At 49.0% G+C, this 25,884-nt stretch overlaps 1 protein-coding gene and 1 pseudogene across 2 annotated transcripts in view; one reads left to right on the top strand and one right to left on the bottom strand.

The window, feature by feature from the left end:
* Amotl1 (angiomotin like 1) overlaps positions 1–25,617 on the top strand; it is a 71,373-nt gene extending 45,756 nt beyond the window's left edge. The window contains exons 7-13 of one of the 2 annotated variants that reach the window (XM_038322616.1): positions 7,943–8,088; positions 11,732–11,881; positions 15,895–16,085; positions 20,346–20,471; positions 21,467–21,693; positions 23,777–24,052; positions 24,760–25,617. In XM_038322616.1, coding sequence (XP_038178544.1) covers positions 7,943–8,088; positions 11,732–11,881; positions 15,895–16,085; positions 20,346–20,471; positions 21,467–21,693; positions 23,777–24,052; positions 24,760–24,866 — 1,223 coding nt within the window. In that variant the 3' untranslated portion in view covers positions 24,867–25,617. Of the gene's footprint in view, positions 1–7,942; positions 8,089–11,731; positions 11,882–15,894; positions 16,086–20,312; positions 20,472–21,466; positions 21,694–23,776; positions 24,053–24,759 lie in introns of both variants that reach the window. The other variant, XM_038322615.1, reaches the window with a different exon arrangement.
* LOC119808824 lies at positions 2,860–3,156 on the bottom strand (annotated as a pseudogene).
* Positions 25,618–25,884: the final 267 nt, after the last annotated feature.

The following is a 25,884-nucleotide window of genomic DNA, read 5'->3' as shown; positions in this document are numbered from 1 at the left end:
AAGGAGACCAAAGACGATCAAACCCAGTCACCATAGTTTCAGTACCGCTCATTCAGGAGGCAGCGTCCTTTAACATGTGGTTCAGAGAAGGGCAAGACAGCCCCACATTAGTAATGGACACATGGATGCTGAAGAGAAGGGTGGGGTGTGGGGTTGACAACCACCTCGGCTGATGTGGAAGAGAGGGAAAGAGGAGGTAGATAGTCAGGAGCTTGGTGTCCACCTGATGCAAAACATGTAAGTACAAAGGGACACACACACACACACACACCACACTTAAAAAATAACAATAAAAACTGAATTCTGCTCTGTGAAGTTGCCCTTGAGTTCTGAAGGCCAAGGTGGCGCCTACATGGGTCTTCTGGGCTATGCTCAGTCATGAGACCTGCCAATGTGGACAGTCCTGGAAGTTCAGTGACCCGGAGTTTGAAGTCCCCATTCCTGTTCCCTATGATAATGTAACATTGCCATTAGAAGAACTCAAAGAATTGTTTGTTTCATGGTTTTGCCTGTATGTTTTACCAAATTTTTATAGATCGTAGGATGACGGTGTCAAGCTAAATCATTACTGAAGAAAAAGACTATAGACTGTCACCTGTTTGGTCTGGCTGTTTGAAATTGGGGTTTCTTAACTGAAGTTCACACTTTCCCATTCTCCCGCCACTTCAAGGCAGGTTACCACAAAAGCAGACCCCTGGGAATGTTTGTCAGTCTTAGCTGCAACTTCTTAGTCATTGGGCTTTTTTTTTGCCATTTCTTTATGAAAATTAGCTTCTACAGATTTCTTTCCGTTTTAGGCTAGGGAACTAAAAAGAAAATATTATATATGGGGAAGCTAGGTTAGGAGATATAAAATTTTATTTTATGTAATTTTTAAGGGATTGTGTCAAGCCTTGTGACATTTTTGGAAGAGGCAGACCTGACTGGCTGGGCATGTGTGCTCTTCAGGGTGTCGTAGTCATGTGAGACCTGACTGGCTGGGCATGTGTGCTCTTCAGGGTGTCGTAGTCATGTGAGAACAACACAGGGGCTTGGTCTCCACAGCTTGACAACTCTCAGGGGAGCAAATTCCCCAAGAATGCCTTCAAGGCTTGCTCAGCCATGCTGTACGGAGGCAGAACATCCCAGGGCTTCATCCACTTGGTTTATCTCTGGCAGGCACCCCTGAGGAAGCCAGGTCTCTACAGGGACTAGACGAGTGCGGTCTACAGGGTGGCTATTTTATATTCAAAGGAATCTTCTCCCTAGTGTCAAAGTAAATGGTAGTCCTCTGAGGCTCTGGCTGTCCTTGCCTAATGAACAGAGCTGATTAATGGAGACTGCAGTCACGCGGTGATGTCTGGCTGCCTCCAGGAAGCCTGTTAGGATTTTCACATTAATGGTTGTTTTACTTGGCATCATAGTGACAGAGTTAAAAATTGGGCCGCTTATTTGGGGCATATTCCTTCCACTATGCAATGAGCCAGATGGATGGACGAAGTGGAACACCGTTTGGGCTTCATGTGGCCTCAGGGAACCCTCACAGAAACAGGAAGCTGTCCAATAAGCCAGGCAAAGGGCAGCTACTTAGGGAAGCCTGCTGAGAGGAGTTAGATATTCCAGCTACACTCCATGTGCGTCCTGCAGCCTCCCTCCACAGCTACAGATCAGTAATGGATAATCATTTCCTCCACTGCCCCATCCACTCTCTAAAAGCGGGGGTCTGACCTGCCTTCCCGTACCATTAAACTCCTACTTGGATGTTTCCAGAACCAGGAATTTAGAGGCATTTGGTAAATATTTACTCAGTTTCCAATGAACTGGCCTCCACGATCTTTCATTTAAACGAGTAGTTGGTGAACTCTGTGTTCCAGGCCATGACAAGCACACTTTCTGCTGAGGGATGATGCTGTGAAGCGCAGGCCTGGAAACAGGTGTTCAGCTCTTCAGCTGTAGCCCCAGAACACCCACAGATAATTCCTAAACACATAAGTGGAGCCACAACCCAATAAAAGGAAAAGCAGGCCACGGACCACAGTTTACTGATCTCATTTCCCACCGCTGGCAGTGACAGAGGAAGAAGAGGAGGGGGAGGGAGGAGGTGGCAGCAACTGCAGCAGCTGGGGCGCAGTAGTACGGCAAGTCCTTGCCTTGTCTGCCCAGTCCCGGTTCCACTCCTGGCATAACTCAGGTGTGGTAGTACGCACGGGAAAACCCAGCATTCATGAGCTTTAACAGGAGGAGCGGAAGGTCAGGGTACTCCAGCTTCATCTCATGTTCAAGGCTAGTCTAGGATACAAGAGATACTATCACACACACACACACAGACACGAAGAGAGAGAGAGGAAAGGAAGGATGGAAGGAAGGACAGGAGACGAAGGAGAGATAGGCCTGCGGTACACAGCCCCCTGAGAGCTTTGTTGAGCCCCTGCGAATGTTTATTGACAAAGCCGAGGCTAGAATTGGGATTTGCTTTTATCTCCCCCCTTTCCCCAAAGGTCAACTCTTAGTGCCAGGATCTCATGACAGTTTCCCATTTTACTCCGAGATGCATGCTGGGGAGTGAGCATGGAGTTCTTGTGTTGGAAGTCTTAGTGGGCAGTGAGAGACTCACAAGTGAGTTCTCGCAGAATCACACGGCCTGCTCTCACTCCATTCATTTTCCAGTCAGATTCAGTGCTAAGAAAACATCCTCTTCAGATGTTCCTACTAAAAAATATAGGCCAGAATAGCGTTTAGATTCTTTTTTATGGTTACAATAGATATTTATTTAAAGCGAGGCATCTGCAGAACAAATAATTGTTAAATTGTGGTTCAGGTTGAAACAACTTCATAAAAATATGCTGAGACCAGGCACATCCACGCATCTCAACCACAAGATCACTTCGCCCCTTCTCTCTCTTCTCTTTCCCGAATGACCTCTTTCAGATAGGGTTCACAGCAGGATTTGCCCTCCTCATACTTTGTCCACTGCTCCCTAGACAAGGTCCAGGGCTCTCTTGATTCGAAACATCCTGCCATTATAAAGATGCCTTCTTATGGCTTCCTGCACACCTTCATTCTCATAGTATTCACCTCACACTGAGCCCCGTTTGTTGAACCCTGCAGCATTATAATACCATTCCGAAATCCATCCAGCCACTTGCTTGATGCTGCAGCAGCGGGTCTGCCCGCCATAAGAGCCAGTTTTTTCAAAACATCTGGGAAAGCAAGTGATCCCCACCAAAAACATAAATCAGATACAATACAGGAAAAGAAACTCTGTACCCTGTTCCTTCCAATTAGCTTTTGGAACTATTTTTAACTCATGAATTACAGTGAGAGCCCACAGTTACATCTCAGCGGAACCAGAGAACTCTGGAGAGGCAAAAGATTTTAAGTCCGAAGAACCTGGCCTTTCCCACTGGACACAGATGTGCATTTGCCACTGAAGAACGTGGCCTTTCCCGCTGGACACAGATGTGTGTCTGAAGAACGTGGCCTTTCCCGCTGGACACAGATGTGTGTCTGAAGAACGTGGCCTTTCCCGCTGGACACAGATGTGCGTCTGCCACTGCTTTTCTTCTTACTCGCAAAGGAAAGGACAATGAAAAGTACCTGTTTCAAGGAAGCTACATAGATGACTGGAGGGTTCCAGAAGATCTAAGGAGAGAGAACACACTGTTCTTTCTTCCTAATCAATCCTAGCATGGGGTACTTTTCCCCCCAGAATTAACACTTTCCCAGGTTTCACCTTTAATCTTCACGTCAGGCTCTGGTGCACCATCTTCCCCTCAAAGAGGACTTTTAAAAACAGGACCCTAAGCCAGGTGTGGCGGTGCACACCTTTAATCCCTACACTCAGGAGGCAGAGGCAGGCAGATCTCTGAGTTCAAGGCCAGCCTGATCTACAAAGTGAGTTCCGTTTCAGGACAGCCAGGGCTACACAGAGAAACCCTCTCTTGAAAAACAAGACTTAAGTAAGTATTTATTAGCTTTGTTATAAGTAATCAAAAGTCCACTAAGCATCGAGTCCCAAAAAAGCATCTTTGATGGTTGTTTTAGTTCTTAAAATGATCCTGCAGATTCCTCTTGCTGGTTTCCTGGATGGATGGAGTGTCAGAGAGGTGACACCATGTGTTCAAGTCCCACTTTCCCTACTGCTAAAGGTGTCCAGTCCGGCCAGGCTGGCCCACTTCAGAGCCCATGGCACAACTGGTTTTCACAGCTATCACTGTATGGGCAGACGTCCTTCGGGTCAGTGGGACCCTTCCTCCCACAGTTCTGGGCAGGTCACCCCCTGACCAGACAGACTGCTCAAGGCAAGAATCCCTGTGCATCGCCTTGCCTCGTTTAGGAATTCTCAGCATACACTGGGGTCCATTCAAAGTATTGCTGCGAAACTGACCTTTCTTGATATCCATCCCGAGCTTTTCACCAGTGTGCTGCCTCCAGGCTGCCTAGTTAATACTTGTGAGTGGACACATGTGTGACTGTAATGTGATGTGTTTGGAAAAATCTGGTGTGAGTTGAGTCTATGCAGTGGTGGGTTGGGTTATAATGAGACCTTTGTGTAGTCTTCTGTGATTCTGAAGTGTGTGTTTGTGTACAGTTACATGGGCAAGTGCATAGTTACACTAGCAGGTGGAGAAGCTTCTATAGGGCTTCTTAGGGGCAGAGTTTTCCCAGGGAGACAGGGGATTGGTTAGTTTTTCTTACTCAGGGATTGGTCAGTTTATCTGGTCAGAGGCAGAGATGGCGCTGCCTTCATGGCCAAACTGTGTTTCTTTCACTGGTCCTTTTAATATTTTGACACTAATCTTAGGACCAGGGCATATTTCTTTCACTGGCTCTGATTCTAGGGACAAAGTATGTTTCTTTGACACTAGTTTCAGAGCCAGGGCACATGTCTTTAGTCCTGGGTTCAGGGATAAAGATGTCTCTCCCTGGCCCAGGTCTCAAATCCAGGGTGTGTTTCTTTACTGGCTCTGGGTTCAGAGTCAGGGTGCTCAGTGATTGGTTGGTTTCCTGCTCCAGTTGTCCCTTTTACCCTACACTCACATCCATAGATGAGAGAAAACGTAAAGTGTGGCTGTGTGGAACTGGCTTAGTTTGCTGGTTTGCGTGCGCGCACACACACACACACACACACACACACACACACGTGCGCATGCATGTTGGGGTGTCAGAACACTTGCCATTGTAACCTAACAATGACAGCCATCGGTTTGGAAAGCACTAAGTGATGGCCACAGTTTCAGTTCATGAGCTTAGTCTGCCGCTTGACTGCTTTGGATCAAAAGGAACGTGTATCTTTTGTAAAGAGAGGAATCTTTATGCTTAGATTCATAACCAAATGAGCTTGGACCCAGTCACCCTGGGTGCTCAGATCTGGACAAGGCTGTCAGGTCCCATGTTCCCAGCATTTTCATCCAGCTCCTGGGAGATTGTTCTCGGCTCCAAGAGTTTGACAAAAATGGTGAAGTGCTGAGGTCCCGTGGGGGCCTTCGGTGGTGGGGCCAACAACCCATGTGCTCAGGGCTTTCAGCCTGTGTTCTGTGTACACAGATGGAAACCTCACGGAAGGCAGAGGAAGGATGGTGGTTGGTCACTGCGGTGGGACAGAAGAAGCCTGAAGTCGAGCTCTGCCCTGGGAGCGGGTTTTGGTGACCCGGGTCACCTTCCTTTCCAGGAAGCACTCCCTGTCCCCAGCTGAGCAGTACCTATCTCCTGAAGCCTTCCCCCCCTGGCCCCACTGGCATAACTTGCTATGGCAAGAGTGGCTCACTTCAGTGAGGACATGCCAGTGGGTGCCAGGCGCCCCAAGTCCTGCTCCTGGCCTTTCCCTCCTTACCCAATGCACTAGGTGTGCTCGGTTCCTGAGAGCCCTGCTGATACTCATGGTGACTCTGTGGGCAGGCAATGTGTCCTCGGCCTTTTTTTTTTGCTACCATGCCCCACATCCAAACCCACCTTTACTGCAGCTTTGGAGAAATCCTCCTTCAGTTGCTTCTCAGTTCACGGTGCTGGCCCTCCGTGCTCGAGAGCTGCTTGCTTACAGTCATGAGTGATTGCCGTGGAAGGAAATGTTGAGTGAATGCCTGCACCCACTGCAGCAGGCTGGTGTAGCTTCCAGGGTGTGGGGCTGGGACAGTTGGTACCAGTGCTCAGGTGGCGTGATATGGAAAATCAAATTCTACTCTAGCTGCTGTTGGAGTCACATGTCTCTGTTCTATAAATATAAATGTGTGTATGGTTTTGTTAATTACCTTTTATCATCAGTCATTCTAGTTTGCTTCTGTTGCTGTAGAAAGCACCATGACCAACAGTTCCCTGGGGGAAGAAAGGGTTTATTTAACTCATAGGTTACAATCATCAGGGAAACCAGGGCAGGAACTCCAGGCAGGAACCTGGAGGTAGGAACTCAAGCAGAGGCCATGGAGGAGAGCTGCTTACGGGCTTGCTCCCCATGGCTTGCTAGTTTGCTTTCTTACAACATTGGACCCCCTGCTCAGGGATGGCACTGCCTGCAGTGGGCTGGGCCCTCCCCCATCAATCATTAAGAAAATGTCCCACAAATTTGCTTACAGGACAATCTCATGGAGGCATTTTATCAAGTGAAGCTCTGTCTTCCCAGATGACCCTAAACTTGTGTAAAGTTGGTGAAAGACTAGCCAGCAAGCACATCAATCATGATTTTTTTTCTAGTATGAATGGCTGTATGAGGTTCTCTTGTAGGATTATAAACAGCCCCTTACTCTGTTTTTGCTTATAATAGAGATTGAATCTAGGCATGCAATTCTAGGCAAGTGCTCCACCACTGCGCCACACTTCCAGTCCTCTTTGACCTTTTCTTTTGAGGCAGGGTTTCACTAAGTTGCACAGGCTAACTTTTAAGTCACTGTAACCCAGTCAGGCCTTGAACTTGTTATCCTCCTGCCTCAGTTTCCTGAGTATTTAGGATTTCAGGCCTGCACCACCTAGCCTGACTCCTTGATTCTCACATGTTAAATTCTTTCAAGCATTTTCACACTGTAGAAATATTATCTAAATAATGTCTATTTAAAATGGAAAAAACTGCTTTCATAGCAAGAAACACATTTTCCTTAAGAAACAGTTGTCTCATGGCTGTGGTCTTTCCTGGTCTTGGGAAGTTCGGTTAGAAAGGTGGACGAAGGTGAATAGGTCACAGCTTCTACTTGCAAAGGCATGTGACTGTCGTCTTTTGTAGAACAGGAGGATGGTTTTTCTAAATCTGAAGTTCCTATCCCTTCTTGACAGGACCATGGGGAGATTTGGGGCCCTTCATATAAGGGGGTCAGGCTTGAGGCTCCCTCCTCATCACGCTGCAGTGAATGAACCCCTTCTTAGAGACCTCGGTTTACCATTCCAGGAATGGGAATTTTAATATTATTGCAAGTGGCACCTGCCCTTTGACCTGAGGCGTGAAAGATGGCTGCAAGCAAGGGAGGTTGGGAGCTTGCAGTGAACTCACAGGTCACAGGTGGGAGCATCACGGTCGGTGTTGTAGAGAAGTGAGTCCAGGAGAACGTGGGGCTCCTGGCTCCTGTGTACACTTTCTGCTTCCTTCTTGTTATGCTGGGATCAAACCCAGCACCTTGCACATGCTTAGCATGCACTGTCCCACTGATGCGACCCAGCACCTCGTCATTGGACACAGGTCCCGAGCAGAGTCAAGGGTGGGTTTGAGGAAGTCATTTTTCACTTGCCCTTCATCGCTGCCCAGCAGCAGCAGCTGCGGCAGCGGCAGCAGCAGGGGCAGCGGCAGCAGCAGGGGCAGCGGCAGCAGCAGGGGCAGCAACTCACTGCTATTTGCATAGTTTTTATTTTCAGTCCTTCCAGATGTAGCCTGGCAGTGAGCCTGAGGCTGAGCACTTTCTGACGGAGCTTGTTCTGTTTTTTTTTTTTTTTTTTTTTTTTTTTTTTTTTTTTTTTTTTTTTTTTTTTTTTTTCCCCTTTCCAGACAAAGAATTCTTGAAGGAAAAGGAAAAGTTGGAAATGGAGTTGGCGGCAGTGCGGAATGCAAGCGAGGACCATCGGAGGCATATCGAGATCCTGGACCAGGCTTTGAGCAATGCCCAGGCCAGAGTCATCAAGCTGGAGGAAGAGGTGAGAGCAGCATGGGAAAGGGACAGAGGAGAGGTGGGAGACGTGCGAGGAACCCCCAGGTGCAAATGAGTAAGAGGGTTTTCCATCACGGAGGCAGGCAGAATCTGAGAGGCAGGTAGTAAGAGCATGATCCAAGCAAGGACCCACACCTACCCTGTTGGTAGGAAAGTGCCCAGGGCTGCAAATTATTGGCATGACCAGAAGCTACTGATACCGGTAGAGCAAAGGGAGCTGCCGTGGCTGGGTCTTTGTGCTCCCAATTCTAAGGCCAATAATTAGTCAGGTGGGTTGGGCTGGTGCCATACGCTATACCCCAAACCCAGGAAATGCTGGTTTAGCAGTCTGGGTGAAACCAACTCCTTAGCTTGGTGCTGTCATTTCATGGACTGTCTTTTTTACCCCAAGAGAGGAATCCAAAGATCATGTGTAAGGTATAAGCTAAGGACTCTGGGCTGTAAACTGAGGCAGGAGGAGGAGAGGAGTTACCTCAGGCCTGCACCTTGTGGCTCCCTGCAGAGGTAGCTGGCACCTCTGTGATGGTGCATCCTAAACAGACATCATCTTGGTAAGTAGATGCCAGCAAGTTTGGAGGACAGCAAGAGAGCAGGCCAATACTTAGCCCGGTGCTTGGAACAGAAGGCAGAGAGGACTGTACCTCTTAGGTTCATTTTAACCCTACAAGTCCCATGTGAAAGCTCAGATTTTAATGCCAGCAGGAGAGTCCTGAGTGGCAGCCAAGAGCTTCTACCTTGTTGTCATAGAAGGTGCCCTTTGACCTTTGACAGTGGGTCCACTCTGTCAATGCCTGGATGCCTGTATTGTTGTCCTCAGTAAAATCACTCTTGAGAACTTGTCTCCATGCATGGAACTCAGGAGATTCAATTTTGTAAACTCTTTCGTTTATTCCCTTTTAAAATGTATTATTATTGTATGTTCATGGTGTGTGGAGGAGGACAGTGTCATAGTATGAATATGGAGAATCCATGTCATAGCATTCAAGTGGAGGAGGATCTGTGTCATAGCATACATGTGGAGGAGGACCCATGTCATAGCATGCATGTGGAAGAGGACACATGTCAGTATACATGTGAGGAAGACCTGTGTTGTAGCATGCATGTGGAAGAGGACACATGTCAGTATACATGTGAGGAAGACCTGTGTTGTAGCATACATGTGGAGGAGGACCTGTGTCATAGCATGCATGCGGAGGAGGACACATGTCATAGCATGCATGTAGAGGAGGACCCGTGTCATAACATGCATGTGGAGGAGAACCCGTGTTGTAGCATGCATGTGGAAGAGGACACATGTCAGTATACATGTGGAGGAAGACCCATGTCATCGCATGCATGTGGAGGAGGACCCGTGTCATCGCATGCATGTGGAGGAGGACCCGTGTCATCGCATGCATGTGGAGGAGGACCCGTGTCATCGCATGCATGTGGAGGAGGACCCGTGTCATCGCATGCATGTGGAGGAGGACCTGTGTCATCGCATGCATGTGGAGGAGGACCCGTGTCATCGCATGCATGTGGAGAAGGACCTGTGTCATCGCATGCATGTGGAGGAGGACCCGTGTCATAGCATGCAGGTTGATAGACTTGAACAGCAAGCACCTGCTGAGCCATCTTGTCAGCCCTTCATTTAGTGTTCATAGACCTCACAGAAGTGAAAGTCATTTATGGGCCGCTGAAATGTGACTGGTCACTCTCATGGCTCCTGTCACTGATTCCTAAGCTCTGCCATGTCTTCTCTTGGCCTCACTTTTATATGTCTGTCTGTCTGAATGAAGCCCTTTCTAAAATGGCTCAGGTCCTGGCTGTCACTCCCACTCTCTGTTCTTACACAGGTTTCTTTGGAAGGGTTTTGATTCATCCCAGGATCTTGTGCCTGCTGCTCACTTCGTACCACTTTACCACCGCTCTTACAGTACGGATGTGGAGCCAGGCTAGTGAAAGGGGAGCGTACAAGCTCCCCGACATAGCAGCTATGTGACCATGACCCATCATGGGGCCCCTTTATAGTATTATAGTATAGTATATAGCATGGTATAGAGTGTAGAGGTGGCGTAGAGCATGGGAGGAGTAACTGAGAGACAGCGTACAGAGCACAGTGCCTGGCACACCAGTGCTCTGAAAACTCCAGCTGGCAGAATGGCTGTCACAAATCATCCTCATCGGAAAATCCTCCTCGCCAGCCTTCAGGCTGAAACCAATAGAGGGGCAAAGCCACGCGTTCAAGGATCTTGCAGACGCTCAGGGATATACGCCTTCGCTTAACATTAGCACTGCGGACTGGCTGGGAGCTGGTCTGTCCCAGGCACCGGAGACGCCTAGACAGGTCTCATGCTGGCTGTATAGTCAGTAGGTGTGCATAGCAGAACACCACAGCGCTGCTCCAGCAAGGCCGCTAACCCAGGAACCTGCCTGCAGGCTCTCAGAAGCCTGCTAAAGTAACAATCAAGCTCCATGAAAGAAAATTACCCTAAAGTCGGTTGTAGCTGTCCCCTCCTGGCGCAATCGGAAGGGCTCTATTAATGCAGTGGCTCTGATAAGGCTGAGCAGAAGCAGGCAGGGCTCACGGTGGAGCCTCCCTCAGCAACAGGCTGCCAGAACTGGCACGTCGCTACCTGCCTGTGTGATTGTGCTTCAGTGCAGGGCTGAGTCACTCATAAAGAGACAGGAAAGCAACATCGCTGTCTTCTTGCAGAGCACCGGATCCACTAAATGTTTTGGTATGATTTTTTGGCTCAAGTTGGTTCCCAGGAAGCTAGAAAACACCTGGATTTCTGAATGTGAGCCAGACTCCCAGAGCAGAAAAGAGCACCCAGTATTGAGGGTTAGGATTGGCACTGTGGGTACCGACACTAAACCCATACCTGATGGTGTGTTTATGTAATCATTCCACATTCATTCCTACTTCAGTCATGGCCTCGGGTGTTCACTGTGCCCTTCCTGTCCCTGTAGGAAGTTATTCAGCTGCAAAGGAGAAAGTTACTCCATTCACTAGCAAGCGTACAAAGGGGCACATATGTGTGTATGAATACATACAAATCATATGTGTGTGTGTTTATAATTTCTCCATTGTAGAAATGATTGTAGCATGTTCATTACATAATGTATTGTTTTATTAATTATACTTATCATGCATTACTTGTAGAAATATTTCTTTATTTACTAGAGAAAATTAGAAAATAACAAATTTCTTATTCTTGCAGAAATAACCTTTCTGCCATACAGATAAACGTGACAAATACTTTAAAGCTCTTACCCAGGCTTTTTTTCATGGATCTATGTATAAGTAGAAGATACAGTTGTGATAATGTAAATAATATCTGATTTATGATTTTTCATTTAACTTTAGAGACTAAGTATTGCTGGTCTCATTTCCAGTGGCTGTAGGCGCTATGATTAAAACCAGTAATGAGGCAGAGAATGCAGAGCTGTTCACGAGGCCCATAGCAGGCCGTCAGGGGACCTTCCATCCCTAACCTCCTGGCCATCTTGCTGTGCCTGCCACAGGCTCCTGAGGGATGGAATGGGGCGGTGCACACATCCGGTTTAGCTGGGGTCTCCAGCTGTCTTCCGGCCCAACTGCAGTGCTGACTGGTGTCCATTCTGTTCTGTTTTGCTGTCTCCCTCAGTTACGAGAGAAGCAAGCCTATGTGGAGAAGGTTGAGAAGCTGCAGCAGGCCCTGACCCAGCTGCAGTCTGCATGCGAGAAGCGGGAGCAGATGGAACGCAGGTTGCGGACCTGGCTGGAGAGGGAGTTGGATGCTCTGAGGACCCAGCAGGTGAGCGACTGTCAGATGGCATGGCAGCTTACAGATCAACCTGGTAGCCCCTTGAGGGCCGCCCAAGGGGCTCTGCACCTACATGGCCTCCAGGGGGACTGGGGTCTCTGGCTTGAGCCCAGAAAGCGGGGACTGCCTTTACGTGGCCTTACATGGGGGACATTGATTTAATGGGCACACAGGACGAGAATGCAGAGGCAGAGGAGTGGGGCAGGTGAAGGGCAAGGCCTTGAAAGTGTTGCGAGGCCAGGGCAGCTGGGTGCTGCTCTGGAGGAGTGTCTGTGGGGTGAATTCTGATAAGGTGATGCCCAACCGTGGAAGGCACTTGGCCAAATGGGCAGAGTGGCTTTCTTCTGTAGCCAGCAGAGAACCAGCACCTGGGGAGAAGTTCAGGTTAGGGGAGCCTGTGGTAGATCAGAGAAGAGCCCCTAACGGGGCTAGGTGGTAAAGTCGGGGGCTTCCCTGGAGTCTCTGAGTGATGACCCTGGGAAACCAAGGAGCAGCTGTAAGTAAGGGTGAGCAGGGGTCACGTTGGCCACTGAGTTCAGCTGGGGAAGGCAGGGGTCACGCTGGTCACTGAGTTCAGCTGAGGAAGGCAGGGGTCACGTTGGTAACTGAGTTCAGCTGGGAAAGGCAGGGGTCACGTTGGTAACTGAGTTCAGCTGAGGAAGGTAGGGGTCATGTTGGTCACTGAGTTCAGCTGGGAAAGGCAGGGGTCACATTGATTCCCCAAGTTCAGCTGAGGAAGGCGCTTAGGGCTCCCTGTAGTAAGACTGGCCATATGCTACCGTTCTTCTACATCTGCTCTGCCAGTGACAGTTGGTGGTGAAGCTCAGCGGAGAGGAAGCCCTGAGATGATCACACCAGCCCATGTCTCAGCAAAAAGAATTCCTGCAGGAAATGCCAAGTCAGGCAAGCCAGAGGCTCCAGCCTCAGATGTGCTCGGGCTTGTCCAGTATGCTGGTCATGTGTCAACTTCGCACAAGCTGGAGTCACCAGACAGGAAGGACCCTTAGCTGAGGAGATGTCTCCATGAGATCCAGCTGTCAGGCATTTCCTCAATTAGTGATCAATGGGAGAGGGCCCATCCCATGGTGGGTGGTGCCATCCCCAGGCTGGTGGTCCTGGGTTTTATAAGAAGCAGACAGCAAGCCAGAGACAGCAAGCCAGTAAGCAGCTCCCCTCCATGTGGCTCTGCATCAGCTTCTGCCTCCAGGCTCCTTTCCTGACTTCCTTTTATAAAGAAGAGCAACGTGGAAGTGTAAGCCAAATAAACCCTTTCCTCCCCAATTTGCTTTTTTGGTCTAGTATTTTTTTTGTAGCAATAGAAACCCTAGCTAAGACCCCTGGTTTTCTAGGGAGCTGGGAAGCTCTCCATGCAGCTGCCTGGGATATTTGTGAGGCAAGCTCCGTGGAATTGTCACTGGATAGGGCCAAGTGGTTGAAAGCATGTCCTCTGGTCAGCTTAGCCACAGTGCATGCCAGGTCCATGCAGGTCCCTCTGGAAGTGTGCCTTTGGCTGAAGAGGACAGTGCTGCCAACATTTTCTAGAAAATGAATTCATTTCTGGCCTCCCGATTATCTCCATGGCAGGTTCTGGTTTGTAAGGAAAGGCCTGGTCCTTAGACTGGGTGCTCACCATGCACAGAGCAGAGCCTCTCCTCCATCAGCCAGTCTCTTGCTCAGCAGTTGAGACTCCCATAGTCCCACTGAGCACAAGGCTGGTGTGCAGATGGTAGACCTTAAGATCTCTGGCTAACAAAGTGAGCTGGGCTACAGCCATAAGTGTTCCCTTCCAGTTACTATGCTACTGTGCTATCCACCCCTGCGGGTAGACGGCCTATCTGTGGGTCTTTTATTTTAGGTGCGATGAGACCGGACTCAACTGTAGATGAATTTGGCAGCTGGGGTGGGGGGGTGTGTGCCAGCTCACAAAAACCAGCACAGAGACTTATTATTGTTATGAAAGCTTGGCCCATAGTTTAGGCTTATTTCTAGCTAGCTCCTGTAACTGCCCATTTCTATTAATTTACACGCTGCTGTCTGTCTCATGGTTAGTTACTACTCCTGCATGGCCTGCTTCTTCTGCATCTGCTGGTGACTCCTGGTGGTTCTGCCCTTCTTCCCAGCATTCTCTCTGCCCCCCCCCCCAAATTTTGCCTAGCTATTGGCCGTGTAGCTCTTTATTAAACCCATCACAGTGACGTATATTCACACAGTGTAAAGGAATGTTCTACAGCTGTAGGTAAAGAAGGAATGTGAGTCTAGAATCCTACAGATATGCTACGATCATATGTATATACCCACACATACCTCATACGCACCCTATACAACATGCTTATTCCTGTACAGACTCACCCCCCAACATGTTTGCCAGCATACATAGTCACCCTCTATGTACATTCATCCCTACCCACATATTGGTCACCCCAACACATGTGGTTACTCCCTGCACATGCTCGCCTCATGGGGCAGATGCTATCGAGGATACCAGTTCACACTTAAGGTGTAAAGCCAAGGGACAGGCAGGAGCAGTTTCACATGCATCTTCCACTGTGACTCAGGAGTTGTGTCAGAATAAGGAAGTGCAGCCTTTCTGCAAAAGACTAGCCCAAAGCCTCTGACTCCCCCAACCCCAGTCACCCTGCCACAGCCAAACAGTGCCTGCCCCTTCCTGGTTCTCACATGGGCAGCCTAGGGTCAACTTCTGAAGCAGCCCATACCACACCTTGTGCTTTGGCAAGAGGGCTTCTGTCTGGTCTTTTTAGGAATCATGCTGAGGTCATACATAGTGTTTCAAAGTTCAGAGTCATCAATGGCTTGGAGAAGAGCAAGACCAGGCCACCTACTTCAGAGTAGCTCAGTGTCAAGATGCCACAAAGAAGCTCCGTCTTAACACTGATACTGGGGCACAGCTGAGTCTCCACCCCTCAGCAGAGTCCACATGTTCCTTTGCAGTGTCCTGGATACTTTCAGAGTGTGGAACACGAGATGGCCAGAGTGCCAAGGACCCTTCATTGGTTTGGGGCATGGGCTCCAGCATGAGACCCACAGGACAGGACTCTTATCTCCTCCCATCAGAGAATACGCCTTGCAAGAACAGAGACTCAATTTCCTCATCTGCAAAATAATGGAAGCATATTGAGCTTTTCCTGTACTTACAACCACAATCCAGAAAAACTACGGGGCTCAGACTGTAGCGCAATGGTTGCACACTTGTCTAAGGTGTATGAGCTTATAGGAAATTCCTCCCCCCCCCCTCTGAAATTCTGTTACCCCCAAACAGATGACAGTGTCAGACTGAAGAGATAAAGAGGGAAAGATGGGTTAGGTAAACCTGAGTTAAGGAGGAAGTCTAAAGTGTGACTCTTCTCAGCCCCAGAGACATCCAGATAGCATCCACCTTATTGCCTCTTACTAAAGATCACCCACCTTCACGTGTCACCCCGTGTCTCCCAGGTGACCGTCTGGCAGCTAGAAACTGCACTTTTGGGCATCTCACTCTACTTCCGTGCCTTTCTGCTTTTTATCCTCTGATGTCCAAGGGGCAGTCTGGAGCCGCTCCTCAGAATTCTGGAGGAAGAGCCATGAGGCCAGGACTGAATCCTGTTCTTGAATTTGTATATATTAACTATGTGGTCTACACTGAGATATGGAGCCAGACCTGCTCTGAATTGAATCCCAGCTCTGCTCTGCATTAGCTAAAGACATCAAATCATGAACACGGTCTCTCAGGCCTTAGTCTCTGCGTGTGAAACTGGAATAGCACGTGTTCTCTAAGAGCTGTGTGGGCATTAGATGAAATAAAGGGACATGGAGGTGGTATGGAGACTAGGACCCACTGAACTGACGTGGTTCATGGTGGAGAGAGGGAGCACGGACCTGGCTGATGTTGATGTGTAGACTCTGCAGGATTGAAGACCTGCGTGTCCCCTTCAGGGAGTGGACGGTCAGGTTGGTGTGATGTCTTGTGGCCCATTTGGAGCATCACGATGGTGTTTTTACTTCTCCAGAAACATGGAAATGGCCAGCCAGCCAGTCTCCCAGAATATAATGCCCCTGCCCTCATAGAACTCGTACGGGAGAAGGAGGAGCGGATTCTAGCCCTGGAGGCCGACATGACCAAATGGGAGCAGAAATACCTGGAAGAAAGCACCATACGGCACTTTGCCATGAGTGCTGCTGCTGCTGCCACCGCCGAGAGGTGAGAGGTGGTCCCACGGCGGCTCAGAACCGCAGACGACAGGTGGGACTGCAAACAGGGGACTGTAGACGGGGAACTGCAGACAGGTGGAATCTCAGCTGAGAAGTGAGAGGTAGATCACCGCTCGGGACCGCAGACAGGGCTAACAATGGAGTCTTAGCTGAAAGGTGAGAAGCAACAGGTGGGACTGCAGACAGGACTAACGGTGGAGTCTCAGCTGAGAGGTGAGAGGTGGTCCCACACTCAGGACTGCAGACAGGGCTAACGATGGAATCTCAGCACTCAGAAGGCTGGGTCAGAAGGGTGAGGCATTCAAGGACAGCCTGAGCTACAGTTAAACTTTGTCTCAAAAGCAAATAAAAGTTCAGGGGGCCCAAGGAGGTCCAGAGAGGCCTATCACAAGGAACAAGATCTGCCTTTTTAAAAATTTTTATACATTTTATTATATTTTTAAAAAATAACTTGCAAATAAAAACATCACACAGAAAAATTACCAGACCCAAAGTCCATACAATCCTGTGAACTTCTATACAATTAGAATTGGTTTTGGGGATGGAAAATTATAAGACTTGATATTAGATTTTATGCTTTCAATATCAAATATATTTTATACATGTATCTACCACCCAAACCAAAAAAATTCATGACAGAATTAAAAAATAGAAAAGCTATTATTATATCCTCTTTCCTAACATGTGTCTGTCTTAAACACTTGTATGTGTGTGTATGTAAGTATAGGCACATACATGCTGGAACATGTAGGAGGGGTGTCAGAGAACAGCCCTGGTGCTCACCTTCTGCCTTGCCTGACAGACACTTCACACTCTTTCATGGAATACACCAGTCTAGCAGGCCCAGGAGCTCTCAGGGAGTCTCCCACCTCTGCCCCTCCCCTTGCTGTGGGGACTGGGATTACAGGCGTTTGCTACAAGCCTAAGACTTACACGGGTTCTGGGGATTCAAACTCAGGTCATACTTACATGGCAACTGCCAAGGCATCTGCCCCACCCAAGGAAGTTTCAAAGCTATACTGCTGCCTGAAGACACACAAGTTCTCGTAGATAGCAACAGGCTCCACGCCCGTCTACCCCAAACGCCAGCTCCGGGGCATCCTACCCTCTCTTTAGGCATCTGTGGACACTCATACACTGTGTGTCTGTGTGTGCAAGAGAGCACACATGCAAGAAAACACAAAGCAAGTCCTATGAAAACAGAATAAGAAATAAACAAAAAACCAATTTGGTAATTCCAGCATGGCTTTCTTGATGGTACAAGGGAAAAAGGACAACACAAGCTATTTCGAGAAAAAAGGAAATTTTGAGCACTTGTCTCCACGCTGACCGGCAGCAGACAAATGGACAAAAGAGACTGTTTCCAGCCATTAAGTCCCAAGTCTTTGGTCAGCTGTGTGTGTCACATTTCTAAGCAGATTTTTAAACAAGCAATATGGTCTTTATACGCCAACTGTTTTTGCTGTCCAGTGCTAAAATTCTTTCCCTGGGGGAAATGTGAACAGTGTCTAGCCCTCCTCAGAAGGTCTCGTGGACAAACCATAGCACTCCACCAAGACCACCGTGGAGAGCCTATGAGTTTATTGGGCTCCGTTGCAGAGAGGGAGGGGGTTACTTGCAGGAGTGTAGAGGACCCCAAAGCTGCTGCACTGGAAAATCTTCACCCAGGAGGATGATGATTCTGCAGAGGGTAAAGAGATGCAGCCCCCTCTCTTGGTTTTCCCCATCCTATATCCTCCAGCCCTTCCCAAGGCCCTGCGCCATGTGCAGTTAGGGCAGAATTGCAGACAACACTTTAGGAAGAATGGTATCAGGCTGCAGATCTCATGACCCCCTGCCCCCTTTCAGGGACTATCAGCAGCCCGGCTGACGATGAGATGGGTGATTGTTGATAAGCAGACCTAGCTGGCCTTATTAACATGGTCACACAGGTCTACACAGGTCATCTTGATAGCATTGGCTAGAATTTTGGAGAGGAGGTTTTTTGTTTTGTTTTGTTTTGTTTGTTTGATGTGTGGGCAAGGTTTTAAAACTTCACAAATTTCAAATCAGAGTAGTGTCCCTTCGGAGATAGGAATGCTTGCGTTTCTAGATGCTAGCTCTCTATGTTGGTTTTGACCAAAGCTCTTGTCAGCTTACCCAGCAGCGTGAACATGAATTTTTAAATTTGCCTCTGGCTCCCTAGAAATGTTTCCAAAGCAACTTGATGGGAAATGTTTCTAGCTCTTCGTCCCTGTGTAGTTGTTTCTGTGAGCCTTGTGGTGTTTATGGTTCCCTGCGGTGGTTAAAAGCATTCTGCCTGCTTTCCCCGTGGTTTGCTTTTCTGATAAATCCACAGCCACAGTGTTTACTTTTCTGCATCATGTTCTCACCCCTGCCCTTTTGTGTGTTTGTTTTGTCACGATGCATCTTTTCTGAGACCTTCTTAAAGACACATGGAACTTGGCTCTATGCTGGGCCTGGCTAAGAGCTTTGGAGTCATCTCTGGGCTTGGGTCCCTTTCCACCCGTCCACTAATGGTGTCCTAGAAGTCACCTGATCCTAGTTTTATTCTCTGTGAACACACTGTAGAAATGGACACCATGTGAGCTGTGCTCTGTCGTTCCCTGCATGAAATAAGTGCTTGCTCATTGGTAGCTGTCATTAAGAGGGGTAAAAAGCTTTTATATTGAGTAGCTACCAACCTCTCCCCTGCAAAACACGAACCCAGCTGCTACATGGGTGACACTTAGAGGCAGAACTTTACCTGTGATCGGGAGAGTGAGCTAGGACGAGAAAGTTTAAAGGCAGCAACAAATGCAGCAGTGATAGTCTGCGTGTGTCAGCACACCCAGTCTGTAGGCTCGCATCAACACACACAGCGTGCCGGGCGGTGGTGGCGCACGCCTTTAATCCCAGCACTCGGGAGGCAGAGGCAGGCGGATCTTTGTGAGTTCGAGGCCAGCCTGGTCTACAAGAGCTAGTTCCAGGACAGGCTCTAGAAACTACAGGGAAACCCTGTCTCAAAAACAAACAAACAAACAAACAAACAAACAAACAAAAAAACCACACACACAGCGTCAACAGATTAACAAATGGCCTCGATAATAGAAGAAGCAGGGGATTTTCATTTTTCAATATGGTTTTCCTGAGATACTGTCTCTTTTATTTGTTTATTTAGTACTTTATGTACATGATTTCACCTGAGTATAATGTTTTTTTGTTTGTTTGATTTATTGATTTGTTTTTTTGAGACAGAATTTTTTTGTGTGTGTAACAGCCCTGGCTCTCCTGGAACTCTCTCTGTAGACCAGGCTGACCGGAACTTGCAGAGGTCCTCCTGCCTCTGCCTCCCAAGTGCTAGGATTAAAGGCGCGCGCCACCGTGCCTGGCCCGAGTAGATTGCTTTTTAATCTTATCCCTCCCTCAGCATCTCCAACTCCTTCCAGGACCCTCTCTTCTCCATGTGCCTCCCTTGGATTCATGTCCTCCTCTTTGCACACATATGCACACACACACACTAGCAAGCACACACACAAAAGCACACATACACACACACACACACACACACACCTGAGTCCAATTAGTGTTGCCTGTATGCACATGTAGGACTGAGCACTGGGGCATAGATAACCAAGCAGGAAGTTTGTCCCGAAAGAAAACAGACTTTCTCTCTCAGCAGCCATGACTCTTCCCAATCCGTGCTGGACTGTGGACTGGCGTGGTCTTGTGCTGGATGTGTGCAGGCAGCCATAGCCATTGAGAGCTCTTGGTGTCACTGCCCTGATATGTCCAGAAGACACTGCTTCACAGCAAGTCTTTCTGCCCTGTTTCCATGACATTCCTTGATCCCTGGTGTAGGGCTTGAGGATCCATTTGGAGATGAGCTCTTTGCAGCCAGTCGCTTCTTCGCTGTACTTCAGCCCATTGGGAGCCCTGTGCTAACATCCACCTGCTGCAGAAGGCAGTGTTTTTGGTGAGGGGTTAAAGCTGCTGTAATCAAGGTCAGCGAGCGCAGCCCTCAGACGCTGTCTTAGTTCTTAGGACAGTGTGGCCCACAGAGGGCTTTTGTGGGGGCGGGGCTTTTCCTGAAGTGTTTGCAGTTCCCCATTCTGGCCTCCATGGAGACTGACCCCCAAGGTGGGATGGCGGAGGTGGAGGACCTCTGGTATCCTCTAGAAGGTGAAGCACATGTGTCACAAAGCAAATCCCATTCTCTCTGGTCTGTGTTTGCAAGGGCTGCAGAGTCAAGTGTGTCTCGTGTTCCTAGGGACACCACCATCGTCAACCACTCGAGGAACGGCAGCTATGGCGAGAGCTCGCTGGAGACCCACATCTGGCCAGAGGACGAGGAGGTGGTGCAGGCCAACAGGAGGTGTCAGGACATGGAATACACGTAAGGATGGCCGTGCATGGCCCCCAGATCTGAGTGGAGGCAGCAGCTGGTGCTGCACTCCCTGCCCAGCCCCTCCACACAGGCGCTCTGCCCTCTGTTCTCGCTGGCATTAGCCTAAGGACCCCAGAGACTCTTGTCCTGGAGAGAAGGAGGTTGGTTGTCTCAGTGCGAAAGCAAGGGGCTCCACACAACAGTTCTGTAGGGAGACAAGTGAAGACAGCAGTTATCTAGTACCTGAAGAATTTAGATGTCCCTGTTAATTCCGAGCATTTGTTTCTATAATCTCCACATTACTGTGAGCCTGGAATGAAAAAGAAATTCCACACTCTGGAGCCAAAATTACCTATTTCCACCAAAGATAAAGAACTTTAAACAGTCAGGGTGTGCTCCTCTAGTGGACACACAGTTTCCAGGGAATTTTGATGTCACCTTAGTGCCTCTGAATCCAGTCCTGAGTCTCAATGTGCCAGAGTGAACACAGGGCTTTCTAACTGAGCCTTAAATAGGCTCAGCGAGTATCTTTCAGAGTTAGTGAAAAAGCTCAAGGCTTACTGCTCACCATCGTCTGCCGATGGTGGGGGAAAGTTGTCTTCCCTCCAGGAACCTAGCCATTCCTTTCCTTTTTCACTGCAGAAATTTCCCTGCAGTTACAGCATGGCTTGTTTAGGGCCGAAGCTTCCGTGCGCCTCTGGCATTCCACCTCCATTCTTTCCCTCTAAGTGCAATCCACATGCAGCTTAGGTCTCAAAGTCCCCAGCAGGTAACCGCAGTCATTTTCACAGCCCTCCCAGGAGTTCCCAAAGTCCCAGTGCACTGGGAAAGGTGCACTGCTTTGATCTCCTGTGGAGGGCACAGCTTGACTGACAGCTTCTGGTACACCCGAGTCTGTGTCCCAGAATTACTGTGAGAGCCCTGAGACAGTGTCCCAGAGTTTTCTAACTAAGTGGCATTTTAATCACACCTTTGTTCTTCTTTGTTTTTTTTTTTTCTCTCAGAATAAAAAACCTCCATGCTAAAATCATAGAGAAGGATGCCATGATAAAGGTCCTTCAGCAACGATCCCGTAAGGATGCTGGGAAGACAGACTCTTCCAGCCTGCGGCCTGCCCGCTCTGTCCCATCCATTGCTGCAGCCACTGGGACACATTCCCGCCAGACTTCACTTACCAGCAGCCAGCTGGTGGAGGAGAAGAAGGAAGAGAAGACCTGGAAGGGGAGTATAGGTGAGATGGGGACCCAGAGAGCAGGGCTACAGGAGTCCTGGCAGGTGGCCTCCCCATCACTGTTGGGATTCAGGATGTTACCTTATTCCAATTGTTGAAAATATCTTATTTATTAATTATGTATATGGTATTCTGTCTGCATGCCAGAAAAGGGCACCAGATCTCATTATAGGTGAAGTGTGAGCCACTGTATGGTTGCTAGGAATTGAACTCAGGGCTCTGGAAGAGAGCCAGTGCTCTTAACCCCTGAGCCATCTCTCCAGCCCCCCACCTCATCTCAATTTGAACATTCTTCAAATGGGGAGTAAAGCCAGTCATGTTGGGTTGCGAGAGCTAAGCCAGGTACATAAAAGTACTGTGCAGATTCTAAAGGTTTGTGAGCTACTGAGCTTGGCTTGATGCTTGTCAATATCGTTGACAGGAAAGACACAAAATGTCTTAGCAGGACACGCCTAGAGCCCCTCTGTCTCAGTGAGGTTTCTACTGCTGTGAAGAGAAAGCATGACCAAGAAAATTCTTATAAGGGAAACATTTAATTGGGGTGACTTGCTTACAGTTACGGAGGTTCAGTCCATCATCATCATGGTGAGGAGCATGGCAGCGTGCAGGCATATGGGGTGCTGGAGCCGGGAGTGCCACATCTCACAGGCAACAGGAAGTTGACTGACACACTGGGGAGTATTCTGAGTATAGGGAGTATTCTGGCCTCCACAGTGGCACACTTCCTCCAACAAGGCCATGGTCACCCAACAAAGCCACGCCTCCTAATAGTGCCACTCCCTATGAGAGTATGTGAGCCAGCTGCATTCAGACTACCACACCCTCAGACTGTCCCCCGTCCTGGTCGTGACTGCGACTGCTCCACAGTGTATCTACACCTGTGCAACATGCAAAGGCTCACGGAGAGAATGGGGAGAGTGTGCCCAGAGGACCACTCTCAAGAGCAGGGGTCTTCCTGTGTGGTGCAGGCAGGAGGCTGGGAGTTATCCCGGCGTGGGTCTTAGATGGAGCGGTATCTGGAGTAGACAGGATGCTTCACAGGATGGGCCAGTGAGCTTGGAAAGGATGCTTCCAAGTCCTCTGTTCCTTCCTCTCTGCTTGCTGGCAACACCAGGGGGCCCTTTTTAGACCCCTGTCTCTGGCTCAGCATGTGTTTTCATAGGCTCTGCCCATAGTCAGTTTTCTCCCATACGGGACCTCAGAGGGATCCAGCTGATTTGTCCTACAGTGTCTGAGAGCTTCCATATGAACCCACAGAGTTGGGGGAGGATCAAAGACTCTCAGCCAGAATATCTGTTTGAAGTCCTCTATTAGTGGCCTCTACAGCCTCAGCTCATCAGAGAGAATTTGTGGGGGCAGCAGCTATGATAAAGACCATTGCAAGGACACTTAGCTCCAAACCCAGTGAGAGGCAAGTCTGATGGAAACTTCCCAGGAGAGACCTGTGACATGCATCTAGGTACTCATCGCTGGTGCCCGAGTTGCAGGTCAGCACAAGGTCTGAGCGTTGAGCACCTTGGCCCTGTTGTCTGCACCAGTTTACTTCCTTGTCAGTGTAACTGGTGCCCGCATGCCAGCCACAGAATCAGGAGTGACTCTGAGGGTTCGGGTGGAGGCCACCGACATGGACCTCAGGTCTTCCCACCTCATGTATGATGACTTGAAGAAATGATAGACACGAGAGTGTCCTCTTTCTAATGGTTGAGCAGCTCCCAGGAGAGATTTCTCCATCCCACCTCTTCATCTGGGCAGTGAGGAGATGGGATTCAGGTTGGAGGGCTGAGTGGCATGGGTTTTTTTTACCCCCTGAGCTACCCCACCAGTCCAACCATGGTTTTCAGTTGTTTGAATTTAGAATACAGTTACCAACCCCATAGAGAATTTAATGACATGGGACTGGGGACATAATATAGGAGTATTTCTCATTCATCAAGCATGCACACAAGCGCTTATTAGGGCTTAGAGAATAAATCATTGAATAAATGAAGTCATACCCAGCCTGGAAAGAAAAAGATAAATTTTCTTACAAAAGGAAGTGGAGGGAAACAGATTTTCCTTGAAAAGTCACTTCTTCTGCCTTCAGGATTCCTGCTGGGGAAGGAGCATCAGGGACAGGCGTCTGCCCCTCTGCTGCCCACCACACCCGCCTCGGCACTGTCCCCACTGGTTTCCACCTCGTCGGCCAGCAGCACCCACGCCAAGACCGGCAGCAAGGACAGCAGCACGCAGACCGACAAGAGCGCTGACCTCTTCTGGCCCAGCACGGCTTCTCTCCCCAGCCGTGGCCGGCTGAGCACTGCCCCTTCCAACAGCCCCGTTCTGAAACATCCAGCTGCCAAAGGAACCATGGAGAAACTGGGTATGTGGCCCCTACCTCTACCACACTTGGAGACCCCGTGGGACTGTGGGACTTGAGGGGGGGGGAGATCTATAGGGGAGCTGTAGATCAGGAAGCCCCATCGGTTTCTATGTTTTGGTAGTGGTTGTCACAGTCACATACAGACTGAGTGTGCTCTTTGTTGTCATGGGGCTAACATGTGTCTAGATCTGCTTAGTTTGTTACTGAAGAAAGAAAGAAATAGCCAGCTCAAGTGACCTGGCAATATGCATGTTCTGCCCTTCCCCAGGGGGCAGGTAGAACAAATATCTGATAGAAGTAACTTAGGGGAGGGAGGATTTGCCGTGGGCTCATGATTGGGGGGAGGGGACAGTCCCTCGTGGTAGGAACAGCGTGGCAGGACTGAGGTGTGAGGCTGCTTGTTTACATCTGAGCAGACAAGAATTAGGGGAATTTGGATCTTCAGCAGCTTTCTCTTTTCCTAACTTCTACTCAGTCCAGAACCCAAAGACACTGTCTTCTCTAGGAGCCCCCCACCAGTCATTCTGCACTTCCCACTGAGATAGTCTCAGTCTCCCATGAGTACACCCAGGTGCACGAGACTCTTGGGTGGGTCCTGACATTAGAAATGCTCCCATCAGAGAGAGTGCCTGGAAAACCACAGCACAGGCTCCTGGAGAGCAGGCTCCTGGAGAGCCGGCTGCTGATATTTGCCCTCTCTTTGGCAGAGAGCTCTCCTGGTCACGGGAAGTCGACAGACCACAGAGGCCGAGTTAGCAGCTTGTTGCACAAGCCTGAATTCCCGGATGGGGAGATGATGGAAGTGCTCATCTAGCCTCGTCCTGTGGAGTTTCACACCAGCGTGCTGTCAGAAAGGATGGCTGGAAGACGAGAAGGTCTAGATGGAAAACCAGGACAGGTGTGAACACTTCATAATGTTACAAACAGCCGGCTCGCAGGACTGCAGAGAGGGGGAAGGAAGACGCGTGCAGACTTGGAAGCAGAGTTGAGAGGAAATAGGAGTGGATTTTCCATTGAAGAGAAGTTGTATATTTTGGGGAGGCTCCATACATTCCCCCATTCTTGGCTTATAAACAGATGAAGAAGAGTTGGGCCTTCCTTGGAATCACCCCATTCCCTTTGCCACTTAGCAGGTTTGTTTCAAGAAGAATCTGCTAGAAATCCTGAACACCCATCTTGGCATAATGTGGTGTTTCTGTGCCATCATGGGGTCTCACACACACGTGTGCGTGTGTGTGTGTGTGTGTGTGTGTGTGTATATTGTGTGTGTGTGCCTACCCTTTGAAGATGCATCCAGGGTAATGGGGAATTCCACAGGCAAGTTTTGTCACCTACTTGGCTGTTTGGTTTGTGATCTCTGTGTGAAGTTTTGCTTGTCTGGATTGAGTGGTATTTCTGACAGGATGGGAGTGTGGTGACTGTGGTCCTCACCCACCCTAACTTCTAGGAACTTATTTGTTTGTCTCTGCTCTACTTCCTTACTTTATTTTGTATTTTTTTTTTCTGTTTACTGAGACATAGCAGATTTCCTCACATGTGGGACTTAGGAGACTGTCGTCTTTGCTGTGGTGTCCACCTCATGCTGGCAACCTGGTTGCCCCACCCCCACCTTTGCTAAAGTGCGGCTGTTAATCTTACTGTGAGCCAGGGAGGCCTGGATGAGGTGGAGCAGGAGTCCATGAGCCACTGATGTCACATCATGCCTCTGCTTGGATTTTTCACTCCCGTCCCCTCTCTTGCAAGAAGCTTGACAGTTCCACCCCATGGCACCATTGGGAAGACTTCAGTATGAACCGGTGCTGCGGATACCCAATGGTGGCTTACACACAGCT

The sequence above is a fragment of the Arvicola amphibius genome, chromosome 3, assembly GCF_903992535.2.
Source record: "Arvicola amphibius chromosome 3, mArvAmp1.2, whole genome shotgun sequence".
NCBI classification, from domain to species: domain Eukaryota; kingdom Metazoa; phylum Chordata; class Mammalia; order Rodentia; family Cricetidae; genus Arvicola; species Arvicola amphibius.
The sequence above is the reverse complement of the archived record's forward strand: the minus strand, read 5'-3'. Positions and strand labels throughout refer to the sequence as shown.